At 35.8% G+C, this 26126-nt stretch overlaps 1 protein-coding gene across 14 annotated transcripts in view; it reads right to left on the bottom strand.

Moving 5' to 3' along the window:
- Positions 1 to 26126, bottom strand: part of GPHN (gephyrin) — a 274586-nt gene that overhangs the window by 128866 nt on the left and 119594 nt on the right. For 13 of the 14 annotated variants that reach the window (XM_066321405.1, XM_066321403.1, XM_066321399.1 and 10 more), the window contains exon 4: positions 614 to 706. In XM_066321405.1, the coding sequence (XP_066177502.1) occupies positions 614 to 706 (93 nt within the window). Of the gene's footprint in view, positions 1 to 613; positions 707 to 9489; positions 9642 to 26126 lie in introns of those variants that run through there. The other variant, XM_066321400.1, reaches the window with a different exon arrangement.

The following is a 26126-nucleotide window of genomic DNA, read 5'->3' on the forward strand; positions in this document are numbered from 1 at the left end:
CTTACTTTAGCTCCATGTAAGTGTAATGTAAACAAATTTTCTGAGCAACATTTACTGATGCAGATTATCTCCATCTCTGTCCTTGTTTGATTTTTTTTAAAAGCAGATCCACAAGCAGATCCATAGTAGCTTTGCGTAGTATTTTTTCCCCTTCTGTCTGCCTTACACTCTTACCTATAATGTAGTAGTTGTCAATGTGCTATTCTGCAAGGGAGAATTAAAGGATCTCTCTTATCCCACTCTTCCTTGCACAAGACACAACAAAAGCCACACAAGATTTTGCTTAGCAATGTTGTACTACAGTGCTAAGGAAAATTACACCACAAAGCCATTAGAATTTTGTTTTGTAAGGGGACTGGAAAACCATTACACTATGCCACATTTTAGTTTGAAAATCATTTTGGGTCAGAACCCAAGGTCAGAGTCATTCTCTTGTGCTATATTTTCTATTACTTTTTTCTGATTCCAAGTTGTAGCACTTGACCTGTCCATAGAGACTGCAAAGTAAAGTTACAGAGGAAATAAAAAAAAAAAAAAAGAAAAATCACCCCTCCTCCAGACTTATGCATTTCTACACCAAAGGGCAGATTTCTCTATTCCAGGACTATCTCACCTCTGGAGTGACATCTCGTGGTGCAAACCCCGTTCCTCCAGTTGTTAAAATCAAATTAAGTTCCTTTTCATCACACCAATCTATCAGCGTCTCCTGAAAGAGAATATGAATCCTGTCAGATCTAGCAAGAAATGGTTATCTCAGATAATATCTTAAGACTCGAAATGTTTTAAAAACAGAGACATACACAATACAGGGAGTTATAAACCACTCACGGCTTTTTATACAAACATTTTAAACCACTGTTTATAGCCAAGATAAGACAGAACAATGCAAGTATCCACATAATATTATTTTGCATATGGAAACTGAAATTTGGTTCTCCATCCCTTGACCTGAAATGGAAAGCAAGAATTCACATTTATGAATTTCTACCACTGTTTATTTTGACATATAAATATAATATTCTTTGATACACATTAATAGACCTTGTACATTTAATTCAGATTGAAGAAATTGATTCTTGTTACACTAACTTTGGTTTCCACGCTGCACATTCTAATAGGCTGAAATAAGAAAGAACTACGTATCTTTAAGTTTAACTGCCAAAAGATGCAATAATGCACTTGATGCAGCAGGTAATGCTCTATAATCATCTTTCCTACATTCCCCTAATATATCAATAGGAGTGTGTATTCCATTCCAAACCAGGACTAAGAAATCTGACATGTAAATTCAATGACTTACAATACTGGATTACTCATGATACTAGAGACACGTTTAATTTTATTTGCATTCATTTTAAAAATGACTGTTTTAACTGCTTTTCAAACTATGATAAAAACTTGAGCAGAAAACTTATTTGATCTCAACGTGATTAAATGACTTACCCTTCATACTAAACTGTGGGCCAACACAGCAGGAGCATGTCTACTTGGAGTGCAAAATTAGCTGTGTTACCTTAAGTACAATTATTACATAGTAAAGTTTCCATCCACACAGATCACATCAATTTTTAAGACAACTATTCATATTCTAGCAAAGAAACAACATTATTTGAAAATGTTTAGGACAAAATTTAAGTTTGGGGAGTATTATATTGGGAAGGAAGGAACAGTTTTGGAGATTGTTGGCTTAAGGCTTATTATTTATCACAAAATTAGCTCTGAGAAATATACTGATATAAAAAGCTTAAAATAAAACTGTCTGGAGCATTTTAAAAAGTACAACCAATTTAGGTAATCCTCAACTGTATTTTTGCAGGCTTAGTACTGCTATGCAACTTCCATTTAATAGAAGGATCATAACAGACACTTAAACCTTGGAACTAGAATAAACCTGTGTCTGACTGCAAGCCCCATCACACCAATACATCCAAGAAATACTTGAAGAAGTGGAAAAACAAAAGGTTCTGTCTTTATTTCTCCTTTCTTTACTCATTACTTCCACTTTCTCTTTTGCATTCTCTCTTGTCTTTATTAAAATGAGGTTCATCTTTTTACTCTACCCCTTTGGAGAATAACTAATTTACTGGGTTGTATGTGAACATAACAGAAATTTGTTATATGAACATTTCAAATAAGCTCAGGATGAAAACGATGATAATGCTTCAAACCTCTACATAAATAAATGAACTAATAAGTATGTCTCTCGTGTTACATTTTGAAAAAAATGTTAATTATAGTAGTAGAAAGGATTTTAGGTATTAAAATTCTTTGCTTCAATAACATAGTTATACGTTAAGAAATTTATTTCAAAGAGGTGGCATCTCTATCATCTAGAAACATTATTTGTCTTGACTTAAACAGGTACAAATTTCAGAGAACACTTAAGAGAAGTTCAGTGTTTGGCAAAGTTATACCTAAATATTGCATTTCTTTTAAAAATTAATATAGTCATGAAAAAAACTCCCTATATAAAACAGGATAGATAGTTTTTTTGGTTTGTTATTTTAAAAACAGAATTTATCTTTAGATAAAATAAAACCTGTCAAACTCCTTTTAACAAAAAGTTAGACACTTACTCTGTTCTCATTTTGCTACAGTTCAGTGATACTCCCATTAATGAGGGGAGAAAGACTCATGTGATATCCTACAAAAAACTAAAGAAATCAATATTCTAACTCTTCAATTAAACCAAGCAATAATTAAGTGCCTATTCCTGCTACTCCATCAGTGTTCCTAGGCAAACTCCTAAACGGAATCTCCACCAAGTTGTAGTTATAGTAAATAAACTCTCAGGCTTTCAAGTAGAAGACCTTTAACTATGAGGCAGTAAGTTTGGGCTTCATTGTATTTTTGAAGTGCAAATTTATCACTTAGATATTTTAAAACCATGGAAAAATATCCGAGGCTTATATTCAGCTTATTTATTTTCTCTCTAATTCAGAAAACTGTGTCCCACTAAATATTCTCATTGCTGTAAAAGTATCTAAAAGAGGAAGCCCCACACTGATCAATTATGAACAAATTGTGGACTCAGACCAGGTAGATTCTATACTGACTTTGCACAGAATTGAATTTTCTGTGTCTTCATTTGAAGATTTCTCTAGGCAAGTGACCTGATATTTGGCTTTACTGACGCTACACAAGCAAAATTATTATATAACATTTCAACCAAAGAAAATTTCACTTAATATATTTTATGCCTATTTCTCCTTTTCTATTGTCTCACTGATGATAAGCTTTCAAGAGAAAATGGTTAGGTCAACAGATTATGTAAAGCGCTATTATTTTGTTCAAGCCAACTGAATGATGCTGTGGGATACAAAATACAGTAGCTGCCTCTGAAAATGGTCTAGTAAAATTATCACCAAGTTTTAAAAAGCCAGAAAAAAGCAGCAGAACTCCAAGAAAAAACCCCAAACCCTAGCCAATAAATAGCTTAATATTTTTAACAACTAGTAGCCTAAAATTAGGCTTTATCAGTTATTTTCCAGGGTCAAGGTATATTATAACAGAAATTAAGTCATTACAGACAGTTCCTCCACAAATAATTTTATTTCAAAAGGACACAACCTTTTTAGATTTCACTGAAGTCCTAGAATAATTATATTAATTATGTCTTTCTGATGCACAGACATAAAATGTCAGGCAAGTTGTCTCCTTAAGCTTTAGATTACATCTATTTCCCTGTCCTTTTTACCTAATTCCTCATATTTTCTCTTTTACATACATTTAAATTTCTCTCATTCAAATGAGTAAAAAATCCTCAGGTGTAACAAGCAACCTATTTCCATCTCTTGCTCCAAAGAGCTCTTGCTTCTGTCAGCTGCCTCTCTCCTGCAACCTGGAACTACTTGTTGGACTTCCTGTGCACAGCCCAATATTGAAATTACTTTTATAATACTGCTCATCAAGAACTTTGTTTATGATCTAAGTTAACAATTAACCACTGTTAATTTCACCAGGACAGAAAAATCTTCCCTCATTTATTCTCCAAGTTCTTAGTCTTTCACATATAAATTTATTGATTTAAAGACCAATTAAGAGCATAGAAAAAATGCCTGCAGTGTGTGGCACAGTGCAGAACCCTACGTTTATGGCAGGTACACGCTTGCAAATTCATAAAGGCACCACCACATTAGGATACACTAAGTCCAAAAGCTGTACAGATGCATTTTTGTGGCACCACACCTAAGCTAGTGCTATCTGACAGGCAGCGAACACTTGAACACTCACAGACATATTTCCTTCTGTGGAGGTAACTTAAGCGACTCCATGTCCAAAATGCAAACCTACCACTAGTCTAAGCTGCAATGAGCAAGCCACAAAATTTTGGTAATTTCCTTTTGTATTTAAAACTAATTATAGGGCCTAGGCTCTTCCCTACTCCACCCTGCCTTGATCTACAGGGTTCAAGAGAGAGAAAATACATCATGCTTTAATTTGGTAGGGTTTTCCAGCAACTCTTCATGATTATCATTAAGGATTGTTGTATTTCTAGTAATTCTTCCTTACTAATCATTTCTGTGGGATAATGCCCCACTATGATACAAAAGAAACCTGATCACAGAATACACAATTACAATGGAGAGGAAAGTGGGCTATTTTGTACCTCCATTAATGTACCATCCTTTAATCTCCATGTTAGTGAACCAGAAAAACAAACAGAGATTCCTTTCTGGAATGAGAGGAACAATGCCTTGATCTTTGGAGATAACTAAAATTTGTGGGTTACTTATTTTAGCCATAAATTTAAACTTGAGACCGGTTGCAAATCTCCTCTTGACCTTTTAGTGCTAACTGTATGGTGATTTTCCACATAGACATGGAGACTACGACCCGTAACTGGAGCAGATGTACTGCAAAGCACACAAAAATAGTTGTTGTGGATCAGATTAAATGCCTACATAGAAGAACTGAAGTCCTGATGACTTTTCCTTTTCTATGATGCTATGGTGTCTTGCCTTTTTTTTTACTGTCCTATTTTTGCCATCACTGCTAGAGTGTGATAACACTCCCACGTGTTAATGCTTCCAAAATTACTAGAATATCTTCCTTCAAGTCAATATTCTAGTGCTTACCACTTAGATAAAAACTAACTAAGATAATATAACATATATATGTTTTTCTGATCAATACATAGCTTACTTCACAATACAAAGACTGTAAAAATAATTCTCAATACACATACATATTTTCATATACCATAGCTACTAGAACATGACACGTACACTGTTATAATTTAAAACATCCAGAAAGAACAGGGAAATGCTAAAAACAATATAAACAGGGCAGGTTTTCATAATGAATCCATACAGAATTCCTTTATTCTATATTCAGCATTGAAACTAGTTAAACAATTCTCAGTTCTATAGTTAACAAAGATGTTTGGCATTTTGGCACATGCTAGATGTTTTCAGCACAGTGCAATTGTGAAGTTATTTCACTTTATATGCATCACCAATCACACAGTAAAATATGTAAAAACCTAATTTAAACTGCTGAACAAATGTAAGTACTAAATATGAAATGTAACAATGAAAAATATACATTTATTTACATTGGACTTTGAAATAAAGGTAAGTCAGTATAAGCCACTTTACAGACATGCATACTATCCAGAAGTATTAAAAAAAAAAACTTCATGTGATTTAAAGACCACTGTGGTTTCCAGGAGAAACTACTTATAGTGTTCAGAGATGCAAAGTCTGTGTTCTCCAGAACAGATCTCAGAACTACAAGCTTTGTAAAATTATGTAAATTCTGTACTTGCAATCAAATCCTGTTTATTCTAGAAAATACATTTTTTTTATGCAAGGAGAAATATAAAACAGTATGTTTTTAAACATATATGATAACTTTCCTTAGCAGTCAAAGTTAAATAAAAAATATTCATATATAAAAAGCCATAAATATCAATCTACTTTTCTTTCATACTTTTTGGGCTCAAGCTAAAAGAGTGTACAAGATAAATTTCATGTATGATGATTTGACATCATCACAATGAAGAAACTATAATGATTGATATTATAGTAAAACAGATCAAAAAAGAGAAAGTCTGCATAGTCACAGATTTGCTAAGAAAACTGGATGTTGTTTCAACAACCGAGTTTCAGAAATATAGGAACTGGCACATTAAGATCACATAACAACCTTTACTTAGTCAGGGACTTGGACTTAGCTTGGACTACTCCAGACCCCAGCTCACTAAAGATGAAGATTCTAAGACAGGAGAGAGCATACATAATTGAATGAATCAGAAATTCATGTCACAGCACACAAAGCAGGAGAAAAGAAGAACGAAAAGTAAAAGTAACCCATTTGTTCCTCACTGTATTATTCAGGAGTTTGAATCTTCTCTATTCAGTGGACCGTGGCTTGTCTACTAATTTGAAAAGGAAAATCATATACTGGGGACCATGCAAGGACACAAATAGCCATAAAGAAAGGCAATGAAGTAAAGAGCAGATTTCAATATTAAGTTTGAAAAGGAGGGAAGGTCTTCAAGATGTTAGTGTATTCTTGGAATTAATTTCATATATTTTTGCCCTACTTCTTGTGAAGGTTTTATTTCTTACACTCACAGTCCTTACTGTTCAAAAGCTTCCATGAAATGTGTAGGCCTGAAGATACTCATGTGTGGAGCAACAACTTTCCAAGAAATCATCTCAAAATTATTTAATAATTTCATAAAATTAAGCATCAAAACACCATGAAAACATGCTTGATGTTTTCTATTATCTCCATTCCTTTTAACCTTTACCCAACAGCAGAAGGCCAAAAGTAGGAGAAATGTTAGGAATATTTCAGTGTAATCACTGTACATGACTTGGATGAAATGCAAGTATGTATCTCACTGTGTCTATGGAGAGGTTTTCAAATTTTGTGATTTTACAGAACACAGTAAGTTGTCTTTCAAAGATTCTACAGGTAAATTTGCAGTTTCTAACATCATAGTCATGTTGCAGTTGTTTTTTTTTAATACTAAGCTAATGTATTAAAATATGTAATCAAAATGTAACTATTTTATTGAAATGCAGAACTAAAGGAGAAATGCAATAAAAATGTACTCAATGAATGGCTAAATTTTTAAATGGAAATTTAATTACAGACATTTTCCGTTTAAAGTAAATTGCAGCCATCAAGTATTTCAAGGTTCAACATACAAAAAACAAGTAAGGGAAGTCTAGTAGAGAGATGTGCAAACACTGAAGTGTTTGGTCAAACCACCATGACTGGAAGTGCTAACACTTTTAAGAGCTGAGAATGGCAAAATATTTTATAATTATTTTGACAGAGAGAAGTAAAGACAGCAGAGGCCATGTACAAGGTTGACTTGAAAAAAATAAAAGTGGAGTTTTAAATGCTGTCTGTTGGTTTCCTCCCAGAAAAACTACGGAAAGATTCTTATTTCAAGCTACCGAATTGACATACTAGTCTTAGTACAATCAAGAAAGAGAACGTATTTATTGTATTATTTAATAAATTGCATTAGAAACTACAAGTAGATCTAGGTCAGAAAAAACCATGCACATACATGCACACAAAGGCACAAGACTCTTTTCTTTCTGTACAAAAATCTGGTCCCATCTAGCATTGCTGCCACTGGTATCCTCCTAGAGTCATGCTAAGGTTACTCACAGGAAAGGATTGGGCACTTAGCATAACAGTTTTCTTCAGATACTTGAAGGAAGAGATGGAACTTAAAATCAGAATTAGATACTTTCCAAATGTGTGTGTGTCCACAAAGAACTTTACTGGTGACTCTGTATTTGGCAGATATATACATAAGTGTGGGCCTATGCGTGCATGTGCTCATCTTTATCTAAAAGAAACGTATTAGCAAAAGCACCAAAGTTCAGTGTGTCTCATTTCTGCCACACATAAAAGGTGTCTCTAAAATATAGTATTTACTCACTAAAATAAATATTACAGAGTTATAAAACCTCTGGTTTTCATAAGAATTCAAAACAATTAAAAATATTAAAAAAACATAATGACTCCTTGCCGTTATTGGTTTTCCTAGTGATAGGAATCTTGATTAGAATCTTGAGATCTAATATATATATAAATTTTATTATTCCTACAACAATACAAGGTAAATAGCAACTGAAATGAAAAGGAAAAAAAGCATAAAACCAAGTAAATGAATCCAATATTAGTTACTAACAACAGATAAACAGAAACTTTCTCTCTTTATTTTTTAAACTTTTGAAATTTTCTGAATTAAATCAGCACTTCAAAGACCTGTTATCACAAGAATAAGTGCTTGGTTTTAGAGCCATGAACTTCAGATTATTTGGCACAACAAGATGGCTTTTTCAATATTCTTTCCCGCTTCGCATAGATATAGTGTTCATCTAAGATTGTTCAGAAAACTGTTCACTTTGGGTTTTCTTCTCAGAATGTGCAAAGGCAGCTTGATATTACACACAGGTCAGTAACTTTCTAAAACTAGAGCTCTTCATAATATTTTATGCATGTGTACCAATATCTACAGCACATGTACCACACGATCCACAGATCTGATCATGTACCACAGATCAGAAGCTTCAGCAAAGTTTGCAGGCTCTAACAAAACTCAGATAAACCACATCATAATCTTACAGAAATGGCAAAGTGACAGAAAACCAACTGCACATTTCTTTGAGCTGCCAAGGTAACATTAACTGTTACAACCCTAAGGAACTGGTAAAAGCACATCCACCATATTTGCAAAGGTGACAGGTGTCAGAGAAGTCCCAGTTCAAACACCTCAGAATCATATTTCTGTAATACCCTTCAACTCCTATAACCTGCACTTCTTAGAGACTTCACCTGAAAATAACCATTTGCAGATTTTGCATTTGCATATTTGCATGCAGGGACAAGTACATCTTCAGTTTAAGCTAGGTCATACCCCACATCTCCTGGTTTAATTGGCAGGAAGTATAGTGCATTAAAAAATTACTACAAGGCTTCTATGATTAAAAAGAAAGAAAATCACATGAGGTCAGCTGTGGAAAAATGTTTAAACTCAAATGCTGGCTTTCCCGCAACTAAAAAATTTTAAAGATCAATATACTAGTATAAATATAACTGGTTCTTACAGAATCCCGTTCCATTTCTAGCCTCATATTCTAATAGTAAATACAACATTACATGTTAATTCGCACACTTAGCTACAATTGTGAAAGACATGATTTCATTTTATTTTTTGAATTATGTTACAACTTATATGATCTCAAGTTTTTGTGTAGCTCTCACTGTAAACGACAAATTGAATAGAATTAAGATATTTAAATATCTAAATAAGGTTAGGATGGGAGGAAAGACAAGAGATGAAAGCATTAGAGACACAGGAGCTACTCAGTGTAATGCAGTTTGCGGTATAAATTTCCCCCCCCGGGTATTGCTCATGCATATCATCCATAGAGTCAATGAATGAAATTTGTTTTAAAAATAAAATCTACTACTTTACCTGTGAGAATACAGTAAAGAGAATTTACCTACCAATGAACAGCTGCAGTACTTTGAGACACTTAGTCCATACATATACTCTAAGAGTGGGTGGGCTTGTGGCCTGCCCTGGAGTGTCCCGGGAGGGGCACTCCCACTCCTCCCCTCGTCCTGCTTGAGGCATTGACACACAGGGCAGAGTGCATCCGCCACCACTGCAGTTCCTCTTAAATGCACAATCAAACCTGAAAGAGATTCAGAAAGAGGGGAAAAGCAGGTAGGAGACTAATGTACATGCAGACTATATCTCTCAAAGAACACCAGTTACTGATGAGTAACCTTTCTTCTTTGAGTCTGCATGTACATTCCCACAATGACTCACTCTGATCAGTTACCTTTGCCTTTTCCCATCCAGGAGAAGGCCTAAGGACTCCCACAAACAACTGCAGCAGCATCACTCCACTGAAGGCTGAAACAGCCCTGGATCCTATTAGACTAAGACAATGCTGGGTGAAAGCAAAGAGAGAGCTCCAGGTGACCTTACAGCACATGTCTAAATACCATACAACACAGATAGTAAGTTTGTTCAGAGATCTAACAATTTGGTTTGGCCATAGGAAGTACCTTGAGTCCACTCAGAGACAGAACAATCATTGTGTGAAGTCAAGCCAAACTTTTTATATTCCCACAGTGCAACAAGAAAAAAAACTAGAAAACTTGGACCTTTGAAGAGAAATTATAATGGCCTTATGAAATCAAAAATATAAAGTATAAAATTCAATCAAAGAAGAATAAGATCTGGAAATGAGTACTGAAGGACTAATTTTCTTGCTACTCTGCACCACTTCAAGAAGGACTCCTGGATGGCTGAAGAACAGATACTCTGCCCACATACAGCTAGTATGTAAAATAGCAGCTACAAGGACCAATGTACTTCACTAGCTGGCTGAGAAAACTGTCTCCAAATTTGCCACTTTCATAGACACAAGCAGAAGGAGTAAGCAGAATTAAGAATTTAAGAGCTCAAAAGGGGAGAAGCAGTGGTTTTCCACTGCATGAACAGTAGGAAACTGTCATCAATCACGAACAATTCAATACATCCTAATCAGCTGTTAGGAAGACGCGAGTTGTAAAATGTGTGAACATCAATGTACTCAATCAGAGAGAGCAACCTGGTACCCCCACCAAAATACAGAAAGAAATCAAAGGAACCACACATAACAAATATTCAGAGAGATGAGATCAAAGCAGCAACAAACATGTCATACAGACAATATAATTTTCTCATAGAGTATGCCTGCCTAAATTGTACTTTCATGCTACCAGCAACCATTACTCTGGAGAGAAGGAAAAACTGACTACCCTAGAGACAGATTAATGTTTTGGCTTAGGAGTCCCAAGCTTGCCACAGAATGAAGAAGGGTGAGGGAGGAGTTAAAATATGAAGTCTATGAAGACTACAAAAGAAGTTTTTCACATAGCTTCTTATGACTACACCCACTGTCAGAATATGGTGAAATCACAAAACAAAAACCTTGCAGGTTTGTCTTTACTGAGTATTTATCTTTATATTTGCCAATTGTGATAACTTACAATCAATACACCATAAAAGGAGAACCATTTTACAAGCCTAATCCAAACAAAATTGCAGTATGGCTCTATTAAACCAGGCATCTGTATGACATGCCAAAACAATGAGTATATTTTGGCACAACCACAGGCAGCATTGCAAAAAACTCCAACATTCTACAGTACTGAGAAACACAGCCCTAATAGATAACAGCTTCCTCCTGAGGTGAAACCATTGCCATTTTACAGCACATGTAAAGGGTATGGTCTCCTTCCTACCCAAAACGTTCTGTATGTTTAAATAGTCAAATATAGTATTACACTTCCCCGTATGAAAAATGAGGCCTCAATAATGCCTCAGTCTATTAGTCCAAATGATCAGTGAGGGGTTTTTTCCTTGGATGACTATAGGCAGGATGACTATAATAGATGCTAACAAGGTCCTGAATTCCAAGTACTGATACTGTTCAAGCCAGAATAGAGTGACTGGTGACACAGACACTGCTTTTTCCTAACCACAACAGGATTAAGGGGAGATAATCACTGATCTGAAATGCATGGAAATTAAAAGATATCTCCCTACTAACCCAGATGCTCTTGCTGTCTAAAGAGGACATTTTAATTTTTGGATGTTCTGATAGATTAATTAGTCTTTGGCAAATAACACTGTCAATACAATTGCCTATTTAAATATGCAGAGAAACTGCGGTTAAGAAGATCTGCCAGCATATTTTGAAGATCCTGAAAATCTGTAACAATTATTTTATGTCAAGCACAACAGTTCCAGAGATGAATTACATAATGGATGCATTTAGCACCTTCATGCTTGCTCCTACAGTGCACTACGATGGTGCCATTCGCTAAAAAAAAATCATTGTTCTAAGCATCACTGTATGGATCCAGAACAGCACTCTGATATTGCCTGGTAACTTTCATTAGAATTACAGAATATTCCAAAGATGGTCCTCTTGTGCAATAAAAAAAAACAGCCTAGCCGATGTCTCTACATATTGATAGTGGATCCTCCTACCAGCTGAGAGATTTTAAGCTTACTATCACCTATATTAATTCTCTAACATCTGATTACTGTGCATAAGATGTTTTTAGTCAACCAGTGCATGTAGAGGCCATGTGGCCTAAAAACTAAAGCTATGATCTTACTGTGATCTAAGATCGTGTCAATTTTAGATGGTGAATGATCTCCCAGGTCAAATAATCAATGCTAGATTTAGCTTCCAGAAAATAACAAAGCTTCAGTAAAGAAGCTCCCCCTCATTTAAAATAAAGCAATGTCCTTTAGTTCTCTAAATATAGGGAAAACGTGGACTTCTTACTCTGATACATTCTTGTGACAGCAATACACAAACAACAAAGAGAAAAGTATATGCAACAAAAGAAAGAAGACTGGAGTATTCTGGATCTGATTAGATTGCCTGCACTTCTCCATTATTTGTTGAGTAGGAGTAATCCTGGAGACCCTGAAATTGACTCTCAAAAGTTATAAGGAAAATGTAAAAATCAACTGAATTCCACTGATGGTTATTAATGCAAAAAACATGTTAACAGCCGTTGAAGGCAACGAAAAATGAGTAACTATGATCATAACAGAAAAAAAAATTCCCTATGTGCCCCAGTTGATTTTTTTAATAAAGATAGAACACAATAAAAGAATAATAGAATGAACTAGCAATAGGCTGTCTTGATAATTAGGTAATTGCATATTTCTAAGTGAGTGTAATCATCCAAAGAGTAAAATTTAGAAAAAGAATCTTTTTTGCACCTTTAGGACTGAACCAAACTTACAAGAGTGACTGAATTACTGACTGGAAAGGCCATTCTCTTCAAAGCAAAGACATTTTCAGAATTCAGTCCATGCAGAATCTCTGTTACAGGCCCAAAGGATTATAGCTATTACATAATATTGGGTGAAAGCTGTTACCATAGAATTTGATGAGCCATCATCTGCTTCCATTGCAGCTTGTAGAGCTGTCTTAGCATTAGCCAATCTCACTGCAATCAAAGATTTCAACTTTTATACTCAGGAGAAAACTAATGCAGAACAATTCATATCAGAAAGACTTCTTTCCCTAAGAGCTGAAACTTTCGATTCATTTTTCTCTTGGAACATTTTTTAAAAATGCTCATTTTTTCTTGATACAGCCTAACAACAAAATTACTTGGAATCAGGTGACAATAAAAGCATTCAGAATACTAAAGAGATTTCAAAATCACCTTCCAACTGTTTCTGCAGCTGGTACAAGTGAAACTAAAATCTGCCAGAGTACTAAGGTTGTTCAAACATGCCTTTATGGTGTTGGAAATATCTCAGGCAAAATAATATACAGAATTTCAAGCAATCCACAGTACTTCCGAAAAAATTCTTTGTATTCTAACCCCCATTATTTCTAAGGTCCTAAATTCCTGGAAATTGCTTTGTGATATAAAGAAAGATATGTTATCACTTTCTTATACGATAAAGACTGTATGTATATAAAAATAAAATGTATACTTTTCTGAGCCAACTGAATTAGAGACAACTTTTTAAGAAGTCTTCCTAATTTGATAAAATTGCAGCATATGGAGCAAACAGAAGCTTAATAAAGAAAATACTTCACAGAAGAGATCTAGCTTAACCCAGTCCCATAATGTTAACAAAGCCACAAAGGTGGACTAAGACATGAAGAAAGTTCAAAGAAATACATGAAAAGAGCAGGAAAGGATGATTCTTAGCAGAATCACTTGTAACCTCTTGTTTTTTTGAAAGACATATGCCAAACTTTACTAATTAAATCATAAAAGAAATATTAATCCTTAGTATCAGAATGAGAGAAGCATAGGATGCTTTCTCCTTAAAAATGCTTGCAGCAATCATATCGATCGTATCAAGTCTCTTGACTGATGCACAGATATTCAAGAATCACCTGGATACAATCATGGGCAAAGAAGGGAGTCACCAACATCCCTTTGGAGATGGAATGAGCAATCCATTCTAGTGCTCAATCATTTGCAGAGTAAAGAAGGTCTTCCTCATGTTCGGGTGGAATCCATTTTTGCCCACCGCCTCTTGTCCTATTGCTTGGCACTACCAAGCAATACCTCTTGTCCTATTGCTGGCTGTTGGTGATGGGATCAAATGCAAAGAAAAATCTACAGGTAAGAAATAATCTAAATAAAAAATATCAAAATGTTGGTATCAAGATGGCAAAGAACAAACACACTTGATGCAGTGCAATAGTTTTTAGTTCCACAGGTGTTGTTTTTCTTTTCCTACTCTTTCTCCCATGTGAGCCCCCCTTTATTTAATTTGTTTACAGATAATCCACTGCCTTCTAATTGATCCTTAGGGCCTCTTGCTAATTTTGGAACACACAAAACACATCTCAAGCATTCCATGCATGTCATTGTTTTCAATCACAATAAGCAACAGAAGTGGTTTTCCACCCAGATTCACAGCATCTGCTGATGAAAACGCACAAATTAGCTGGGCCTTTACAGTTAACACTCTCTTGTTTTAATCTCGGTAAGGATGCCAGATGTTTGGTACCACTCCCACAAAAGGCTCCATCCTCTGACATTCTCCCTTTAGATACTGACAGACATTGATGAGGTCCCCTTTCAGTCACCTCTTCTCAAGGCTGAACAGCCCCAGATGCCTCAGCCTTTCCCCAGAAGGGATGATCTCTTGCTGCCCTTCACTGGACCTGTTCCAGGAACTCCCTGTCTCTCGACAGGATCCCTTCTCTCGACCTGCTGCCAATGCTCTTCCTAATGCAGCCCAGGATCCCATTGTCCCTCTTGCCCACAAGGACACACTGCTGGCTCAGGGACAGTTTGCTGTCCACCAGCACCCCCAGGCCCTTCTCCACAGAGCTGCTTCCCAGCAGCTCAGCCCTCAGTCTGTGCTGGCCCATGGGGTTATTCCTGCCCAGGTGCAGGAGCCTGCACTTGCTGTTGTTGATTTCAGACAGTTCTTCTCTGCCCATCTCTCCAGCCTGCTGAGGTCCTTCTGCAGGGCTGCCCAGCCCTCTGGGCTATCGGCCACTCCTCCCTGATTGGTGTCATCAGGGAACTGCTGAGGAGGCACCTCCCCTTTCACCAAAGTAACTGATGAGTAAATTAATGACTACTGAGCCCAATATTGAACCCTGGGAGACTCCACTAGTGACAGGCCTCCAACTAGATCCTGTGCCACTGATCAGAATCCTCCTTGCTAAAGTATGAGTAATTTTAGAGGTAATTTCCAGAACACATGGAAAGCCCTCTGGACTAGAATTAATTGTTTGTTATTTTAAAGATTAAGAAGACACACATGGTAACCTTTACCAGAATACAGAGTTATTTATACAGTTCAAAGAAAAGTTGCATAAGAAATAATGAGTCTTTTCAACTGTGTATCACCTGCTTTATATACCATTATTCTAACATATGGTCTGTTACATGGAAAGGTTTATATAAGTGATTTTTGGTTATTTAATTGCAAGACTTGCCTTTCTGGAGAAGGTCAAATCACATTACAGTCAACTGCTCAATGCAACTTAGAATAAAGGCTTCCTTGCAATAACTAAAAATAGCATATTGCCCCTTTCAAAGAGTTGTATCATCTCCCACACGTCCTACTTTGGGGATTATGATGCATGCAGTATATGTTATCTCTGGACTACTGCTTTCCCTTGTAGAGACAATTGCCACTTTAGTGCTGGAGAGTGATGAAGAGCCTACACAGGCAGTACAGTCATACAGATAGTATCTTCAGTAAGAGAGAGTAGGTGGCATTTAGTGGATGAGGAAGATAGGCAATAATTTCATCTGCGAGCAACAACTGGGCAACACCCTCTGGAAATCAAGGACCACACACTGTTCAGTTTATAACATTTCTTATGCTGTTGTGCTCCTGACCAGGAAGCCATTGTACATCAAGGAATTAGCAATCCACATAGTAGTTCCCTTGAAGTTCCCACAGAAGGCTCCTGTGCTTTATGTTCAGCATGGTTTTCAGGAATGTGTCATGCTGCACAAACCTCTTTGGCCAAAAGACAGACTCCTACACCTCATTGTAATGGAGAGTAGTGAAGTCTATAGGCAGCTCCAACTCAGTACTGGTGATTACACCACCAGTATGGCTTTCCTGTATCTAAAAGAGTACCAAAATTTTCTCATGAGTGGAGAAATCCATCCACAGATTGATCTGATGCTGCATGAACACACAGTTCCCAGCATCTGAAGGGAGTAAGATTTATTCCTCCTCCCTCTTTACTTTATGAAAGCAGGAATTTCATTCAGCTATTTGTTGTCAGGCCTTTCTTACTGAGATCCAGAAAGAACCTGGCACTTCCCTCTCTCTTGCTTTCTGCCCCGGTACAGAAAACACACACACACAGAATTCCCTTTTCATTTCAGGACCCATCACTTCTGACTACAGAAGGAGAGGCCTTTGCTTTTTTCTTGCAAATACTATTTAAGTCTTTTATGTCCTGTAAGAGTTCTCTCTCCAGGCCCACTAATATGATTATACTTTAGAACATTAAAAAGAAATCAAGGTTTTTTTCTTCTGCTAAGAGTTTTAAATCTGTAGTTAAATATCAGGTCTATCAGGAATCCAATAATTCTATAGCAGCTATCTTCCAAGAGCCTTTACATTTGTACCTATGAATCTAGTCATAGTATGTTGGTTTTGTAGCTGTAACCAACCCTACTGATCAACTTGAAAAAATTAAGCCAATTTTCAAGCCACCATAGTTATTCCTTCCTAAATGTCACAGATCATTTAGTAGTCCCTTAAGTCTTTAGCTCCTGTTTCAGCTTTCACTTCTAACTCCAAAAAGCAGATATATTTAGCAGGAAACTCTAAGCAATTTTTGTCTGTCACCCAAATTTCAAAATATCACCAAGAAAATATAAAACCATTTGCTACACTAAATATATTTTATTTGAATTGAACAGCACACAGCTTTCTATACTAAAAATCAACAGCAATGAGACTTTTTTTTTCAGACAGCAACTTATCTACCAATTTTTTTTTGATTTTGGGAAATATGAATTTCCTATATTATTGACTCTTAGGAAAAAAAAAACCAACCAAAACTAATAAAAACCCATGATAAAACTGAGGCACAGGACAATAGACTACCACTTCAGTTAAATATACTCAGTTGAAGGTCTTAACTAGCAAGTTAACATCTGGCCATCCTAATTTACAGTATTGACAAGAGAATACTATTTTGCTCAGGTAACAATTGCAGGCTAAGAGAATAAACAGACTTCATACCTTTAGGCTCTGTTTATTATAATGATGTTTTTATAGGGAGATATTAAATTTCTCACTGACGTACAAAAAATTTAATCAGTAATCTCTGTTCTTTGGATAGATTTCAGTGTCTGACTCAGGTCTGATAAAAAAAATGTTTAATTCTTTTGCAAACTCTGAACTTTGGATGTTACCTTCAGTTCCATGCAGATACTCTACAAAGAGCAAAAAATCAGGTTTCCATGGGGAGTTTTGCAGGAGAGAAACACCAGTGATCTAGAAAACCATTTTAAGTAACTGTTTATACCAAAGTTTCCAATTTAAATTGATTTTGTTAGTTTTTTAATTTGCATTACTGAGATATTATCCACCTCGTGTGTAACTTGTTATTTGTCAGTGGGCTTCACGCATCGCATCTTATTCCTGATTTTGAAACCTACATGTTGAAGTGATTTAAGTGTGGCACTAAATATGCAGTCAGAGAAAAACTTGTGACCTGTGTATTAATTTGAAGAACTAGGTTGTGACTACTGTTGATGTATTCAAAGACAGGCAATGAAGCGGGTTAAGGGTCTGGAGCACAAGTTTTCCATGAGGAGCTGCTGAGAGAGCTGGGGGTGTTTATCCTGGCAAAAAGGAGGCTCAGGAAGACCTCACCATTCTCTACAACCACCTGAAAGGAGGCTGTAGAGAGGTGAGGTTTGGTGTCTTCCCACAGGTCACCAGGAATAAATAATAGACAAATTACATTTTTATGCCATTTAAAAAAAAAAAAAAAAAAAAAAAAAAAAAAGAGAGAGAGAGGAATGGCAGCCATTTCAAGTTATGCTGGGGGGTTAGAGTGCATCTTATGAAAAAATGTCTTCACCAAAGGGGTTCCAACATTGGAACAGGCTGCTCACAGAAGTGGTGGAATCACTGTCTCTGAAGGTATTTAAAAGCCACGTAGATGGGGCACTTGGGAATATAATTTAATGGTGGACTTGCCAGTATTAAGTTTTACAGTTGGACTTGATGATCTTAAAGGTCTTTTACAACCTAAATGATTCTATGACAGAACAAATTCTTAATTAAAACCAAAAGAAAGGATAAAATTTGAAAACAGCTGATAATGTGTTAATTTCATGTTTCATACATATTCAAAATACATAATTATAAGGACAGTAAGAATATTGCCTTTGGTTTTCTTTCCCTATTATTTAGCCATTCTCAGAAGGCAATATAAGTGCTCAAACATATCCAATAATCTTTTCATTGGTAGAAATCAAGCAGAGTGAATTTTAAAAGCTTTTCAACAAAAGCTACTCTGAAATTAGCTATTTATTTGACCAGTAAGGAAAAGCCTTTTTTTCTTTTTTTTTCAATCTGTACATTATGAAATTGTCATGGTGTTAGTTGCACTGCAACATAATCAGCTATTTTTCCTGTTGCAAAACTAGGACTCTGTTAAAATATTATTTCTCCTAATACAGGACTGATTTTTAAACAGTTTAAGATACTAAAATTTTGCCACAAAATACTGAAATTCAGAATATTCTGAATGTGCACACACATATTAAAAGCTCTATGATGTTTCATATAAAACACTTAAATATAATAATGCATTGCGAAAATGCCTGGGTACCAAAATACTTGAGGTGTAGCTCAGTTGTTTTAATTAAAGCAAAATGGCAAATCAAGGGAACTGTGTCGTTATGAAGAAAGCTTCATACCTGTGTATCAGCTATATACTAAATGGTCAAAATGTTTGTACTAAGCACTTTTAATAATCAAGTCAGCAGAAAATGTTTAATCCCCAAAAATCTCAGAATTTTCCATTATCTGTGAGATTCAATTTCTTACTTCTTTTGCTCAGTGTCTCAGAAGTCAACTCTGTAGTGGGTATCATGTTTGCAAATGCTTCAATTACACTGAGAGCAATACTACTTCATAAATTTTTTTTTTTTTTTTTTCATGTTCAAAAAATAACAATCCCTTTGGATTTCTCACAACAGAAGCATTCACAGATCGAAACATCACTTAGTAGCCTTTGGAGCTTTTGTATGTAAAGTAGTTCTCTATAGGTCTCTGATTTTAAACTTGGTCATCTTTCCTTCAAAAGTGCCTGACAAAAATTGTCTTCTGTCATTTAGAGCTTCAAGATTCTCTGGAAAACTCAAGTGTTAGCTTCAGTGTCCCAAATGACAGTCAGCATTATTTTTACACATTGCCTGTTCTATATAGCATTATTCCCAAGAAATACTTATTAAAATACAGAATATATTCCAAATACATAAAGAAGGATTATTTTCTGCTTTGTTAAAGGAGGACAAGAATTTAAAAAGATCTTGTTGTTAAGCTCTTATCTTCATAAGGTATCCTCAGACACATAGTTTCATTTCCCAGAATGAAATTTAGGTAATTCTCATTCATGTTAAATTATGTTCAACTACCAAGAACACAAAAGAACCTTTTACAATGACAGAATTGAGCAGCACAAATTTCCATAGGGCATCAGTCTATTTGTTAAAAAAGAGGGGTTTATGTCATCACGCTACTGAAGATATTCACAGAAAATGCTACCATATTTGTAATTTTAAAATCAAGGATATTTTGATAAAGCATAACATTAACAAAGCAGGTGATAAATAATTAGAGAAAACAGAAATGTCATTCTATGCAGAAATACTAAAAGTCAATATATGTTACCTTCACAGTCTTAGGATCCCACCTAACCTTGTTGTATTGATAAGGCAGCCGAAATTAAATGCAATAATTTCTGCCAGAACAAGTCTAGAAATTTTTGTGCCTTTTTACAAGAAGGTATTTTGAAAAGTGAAACTCTTCAACCACTCCACCTTTACTGAACTCTGAGGATTCAATAGCATTCCCTCCCTTATACCTCTTTCCTTTAGGACAACTGAGTTACAGAATTTCTGAAATCCTACTATAATGGAAAAGTATAGAATCAGTATTACAGTAAATAATACCAAAATGCTACCTATTTTACATGGAGGAATCCAGAAAATGAACATATCAAAACCACAGCCGAAACAAAAAGGAAAACATCAGATTTTAATCTTACATTTGTCTATAATTTTAAAAGAATTATTTTCTTTGCCTAAATAGGTGCATGCAAAGAAACACTTCCACAGTGAGCTCAAAGATAATCCAGAAGAGCAAATATTGTGACTTTGTACACAACAAATTATATTATTTGTCTTGCAATATCAAAACATTGTTTGGTAAAGCACATAATCTTGCACCCAAATATATAATGCTACTGTTGTCCAGTCAAATACTTATTCAGTGTTTTCTATACACACCATGGCAAAAGTAATTGCCTTTTGTTATAACAGTAGGTCTCTCAATTAATTTCTCCCTATCAATCTTACTTCCTCTGGAATCTGATTCCTCTATCCAAGACGCACCCTGCTCTTGTGTCTGTCCTCCTCTCCCCTGATGGCATCACTTATTAGTTCCCTTAGTTAAAAACCATGAAAAGAAATATTTCCACAAACTCTTGACCACACATACTAAACAGCTGATAAAATACAGTGGTAATCAATGTTAATGGATAGAATAAGGCTTTTTATCTTGGAAAAAGCTCCAACAAAAACCAGAGGAAACTCTTGGGAAAGCTTTTTATCATGATGCAGAAGCAAACTTCAGGGGAAGAATTTCCATCAGTGTAATAACATATCTGCTGGACTTCCTTTCTTAAAACTGTTGCAATACAATATTTTTAATTTGGAGCAGACCAATGTCTGGAGGAGCTGGGGTTGTTTAGCCTGGAGGAGTCTCAGGTGGAATCTTACTCCTCTCCAGAGCTGCCTCAAAAGAGATTGTACCAAGGTGGAGACAAATCACTTGTCTCAGGTTAACAAGTAACAGGACAAGAGCAAAAGGCATCAAGTTGCACCAGGGAATACTGAGATTGGTTATCAAGCATTGGAGCAGAGTACCCAGAGAAGCAGTGGAAGATCTGTGGAGATATTTAGAAGACATATACCTGAGGCATTTGAGGACACGGTTTAGCAGAGGACTTGGCACTGCTGGTGTTGATGTTTGGACTGGATGACCTTTGAGGTCTTTTCCAACCAAATGATTCTATGATCTACTGTAGTGCAGAAAGAAAATAGTAGAATATACATTATTGAGGGGAAAATGTTCAAAAATTCTTTACTGATGAGGTAGATGATCGAACCATTTGGAGACCATTGGTCTAGACCATTGCTTGGTTTTTTTGAATAGTCTGCCAGAAGGGCTGGGCACTCTCTAAGTACTTCGCTCAGACAATTGATTTTCACTAGTAACAATGGTACTGTATTATGAATTTCACATTTGTAACATGACATGCTGTGTTATGGGAGTACATGTACTGGCTGGAGGTTTGGGACACATCTACCACAGCTTGTTAGTACAAAACAGCACTTTTAATACCTCTCTGCTTAACACACTTTGGCTCATATTGCAGAGTAGCCTTTGACCATATGAACTGGAATCCTTTCAGATAACACTTATTTGGAAGATGGACTTCAGCAGCATGTGTGATCCACTCCAGCTGTTAATGGGCACACAGAGTAAAACTAGAAGTAGTTTGAAATAAAACATATCAAAACCTTTATGGTGTTTGCTGGATCTTCAGCACTACATGCTTTACTTTATAGATAGATACATTTTATTGGTTTGTGTGACTTGGTAACAGACATGACTCAAGATAGGGAGTTCTCCTTGGGAGCACCAAGGACAGGGTGGCTGGGGCTAAGGCAGGCATTTTTAAGTTTTTAAATTTGTCTCTACACACTTGGCTCTGACTTTATTTTGCTGGAAAACATCCATTTCTGGAAGCCTTCAGGACATAAGTTAAGCCAACATTCCAGCTCTGTGCACTACCAGTGATGAGAAGAGCCACTTACCCAACATACTAAATAAAACATAGAATCAACTTATAATTTTTCATTTTACATTGGTGCTCAGATATAGCTCATCAGGACGAAATCTCATCTAGACCAATCTTGTGCAACTGATAAAAAAAAGTATTTGAGCAAATAAAATGCCTCAACTCACAGTTCAACATGTCAATACTTTTATTCCATTCTGTTATGATGTCTCCTTGAAGGAAGTTTTTGTTTGGTTTTCTGTTAAAAACATTTAATGTTTCATATTCTGTTTTAGACAGTGGATCTTGTATATGACAGGGTCACTAATAGGAATAGGGCACCACAAAAAAACTAATTAATTATCGGAGAAGTTGAATGAGGTGCAATCACACAGTGAAGTACAAAGCATCACTCTATTCATACAGTTTACAAGCGTATCACAGAGAGGCTTGTGTAGTTTTTGGTGTCTTCCTATAGTGGTTTCCAATCATATACTAAAATACAACCTTAAAATTCATCTAAAAAACATGCTATGAAAGCAAAAAAACGACACTATTCTAGCAGAATTATCTGCAGTCTAACAGTTGCAAATCTTTTTCAGAAAAACATGGTGTCTTAAACTGGGTATGACTGCTGTGTTGTGTGTGCTCAAAACTTTGGCACCTGCTTTCAGGCAGTCTTAAAATTTGCATAAATTAAGAATGAGAGTTAATTTTAAGAGTGCAGTATAAATAAGGAACAATGTTGCTGAGATGCAACCAAATATACCACTTGTGAACATTTCTGTCCCAGTCTCTTTATCTATGCCTCACAAAAAAGAACTTCTAATAAATTAGATTATTTTTATAATCTGACTCTAAATCTCTTTCAGTGCTACTGTGTCATTTTTGTGATTAGAGTAACAACCCTTGACGTGCCATTGTACACGGTGTGGCATCAGAGGCTCATGCATAAGAGAAAAGGTTCAGTGTTCTGGTCTTGGTTCCTTTCTCCTCAGTCCACCCCCATGGCTCCTGTGCCTCTGCCCCCTCGGTTGCTCTTGAACACTGAGCTAATATTAACCATTGTAGTACATTGCTCAGTCCTCATCCTTGGATCATAGTAGTCTAATTAGAGACTTCTATTTTATACACAAATTGGCACTGGGGATTTTTTCACATCTCCTATACACATCATTTAACATTAGTCTCTGCTGAATTTCATCAGATGGTCTGTCACCCAGCTACTCAGTATTATAAAGTCCTTATTTGCAGTAATATTTCATTTCTCTACAAATAGTAATTTTCATAATTCACTAAGATACAACTTGTACATGGCTGTACAACTGAGGGCTATTAAAGAAAACAAACCACACCACCAAAAAACCCCAAACAACACTCCTGATCTCTTTTTCCCTATAAACAAAGCACCAACACATAGAACTTGAAGGTTTAGTATTTTTTTAAAAAAGGCAAACCAAAAAACCCCTAATGGCCTTTTTTCTTATATGTACAGGTCCAGCAGTCACCTATTGTGACAATCATAAAAAGAAAGAATATATTTCAGAAATAAATTTACAACAAGAAATGAATATAATATTGATCTCCCTCAAACTCAGTAAAACCCTTAATTATGTCTGACACTATCAGTTTTGATAGGAAAACATTAAGTTAGCTTCATAGATCTCAAATAAGAATCATCAGAATACATTCTTACGGCGTAAATAAAACCAACCAAAACTTAATGTAACAGGTCACGTGGAAAATTATTAGGGCTTTTATATAAACTTGGTTTACTTATACACTTGCCAAAAGCTATTTGGTGCTTAATGAAGCTGAGCATGTTTTCTCCCCTCATTCCTGCTAAGTGACATCCCATTTAAGAAATTACTTTTCCAGTGAGAACAGAAGGCACTGAAAACATTGCCCAGTATAAGGGGTCAGATGAGAAGTACAAGAGACTGTGTTAGAGCTGGTCAGAAGATGCCCTAGGAACCAACTAGGTTTCAGGTGATGGATGGTACAAAGATATGTATTTAGCAAAAATGGAAAATGAAAGAAGGCCAGGAGGAATTTAGACAAAATTGGTTACTACAGCCACAGAGAGAGGCAGAGATATCTTTTATGCTGGAAAATAACAAGAGATTTCAAATCCTGTTTCTAACATGTTTAATTAAGAAAGACTGAATAGACAAACAGGTCTGTGGTAATGAAAAATCTGATACACAATAATGTCCCCTCTTAAGGGCCTAAATGCTGGGCAACTAGAAATGCTTAAAGGATGAACAATATACTGGTTTCTCTTGTAAATTAACTTTCAGCTATTTTTGTTCTCTCTTTGCAGGAGAACTACAGAACTATTTTGTTTGCTTTAGAAAGTAAATAATAATATTACTAAAATTATTTTGTCTTGTTAGCATTGTATTTCAACTTAAATGGATGCACAGTCTTCCTGCCCTTCCCTTCCCCACGTGGCAATATCCTATGGTCTGCAAATCACAGGCTAAACTTTTGTATGCTCATAAGACTAAATTACACAATACAATATAAAATGCATTTTCTTAAATCCTACTCACATTAGGGAACAGGAATTTATAACAATGCTTCAGCATTTTCTATATTCAAGACAGCCTCGAAGAGCAAGGTAACTTGGTGAGGTGGTCTCATCAGTCATTTCTAGAGACATGAAGTCTCTGAAGCCACAAAGTCGATGAAACATAAGATGGAAGACAGCAGGAAAACAAAAAGTGACAATTCCTATTTTCATTTGGAAAGCTAGTGACTATACTCTTTCATCCAGAGTGTCTGGGCATTTGATGCCCTTGCTAGGAAAGCAGAGGAATGCTTTTGATACATTCAGCAGCCCTAGACTAGAGTTTGGTCTTCAGCCATTTCTCATTTTACATTCTTTTTGTAAAGGTATTTTTTTTTGGTTGAGAGTCTGTGATTGCAGTGAGTATCCATCACCCATGGAAGATGAGAGAAACAGATGAAAAGCCCTTTCAGTGAGTACTCCCTAGGGAGTTTCTACACAGAAACTTGAGATAGCAAGTTACGGCATGGAGAACAGTCACGTCCTCCAAGCAAAAACAGTCTCAAATCTATCAGAGCAGAAGCAATCCAAAAGTCAAAACTGATATTCACAACTACTAATGGCTTCATAGGTGGGAAAAAAAAATCCCCCAATAGAAAAGGCATTCTTATGAAATACTCATGTTTCACTGGTGTGAGACTGTGCCTGGACTTTCAGGCTTGTACAGCCATGCTTGGCACCAAAAGCCGAGAGTCAGAACCCAGTGCAAGACAGCCTGCACCTTCCAGAAAAAGGAGCAAAATCAGAAGAAACAAAACTTGGATCAACAAAGGACTCTTGAGAAGAAAAAATTACATAATACAACAGATAATAAAGTTACACTCAACTAGGAGCAAAATAATATGATACAATAATACAATAATATAATACAAAAAAAATCAATTGTTGACAAGAACTACTAGAGTGAAGCACAAATGCACGACCAAGAGTACATTATCAATACTATAGGGGTTGCAAATCTCTAGCTTGTAGCACAAATGCATACACATGGACAAAAGATTAAAGGAAAGTAATTTTTTTGTTTTATATAAAGTTTTTGATAATTTTGTCACATAATCCCACACAGAAAACTTTAGTTGTCTCTAGCATGGAAACAACATCTGTAACAACATTTAAGGATTAACACAGCAAGATAAAACTCACTTTTCTGTCATCCAAACAATGACACACGTAGCTTGAAAAAGAACACTAGTGAGTGATGTACTCTGCTAATTCAGGATTTGGAAATTAACTCGGGAAGAAATCGGTGTGTACATCAGGTGAACTTTGATTACAGGGAAATATGATGAGACAAAGTTGTTTTAGCTTAACACATACCGCTTCTCCAAAGTCCTAGCTGGATTCATGTCCATAAGAAAGTCTCCTTCATGAAAACCCAAGAAGCAAGTAGGAAAACCAAATCAGCAAATTTATCAGTGATTTCATACACTAAGTTGACACCTCAG

The sequence above is a fragment of the Sylvia atricapilla genome, chromosome 6, assembly GCF_009819655.1.
Source record: "Sylvia atricapilla isolate bSylAtr1 chromosome 6, bSylAtr1.pri, whole genome shotgun sequence".
NCBI classification, from domain to species: Eukaryota; Metazoa; Chordata; class Aves; order Passeriformes; family Sylviidae; genus Sylvia; species Sylvia atricapilla.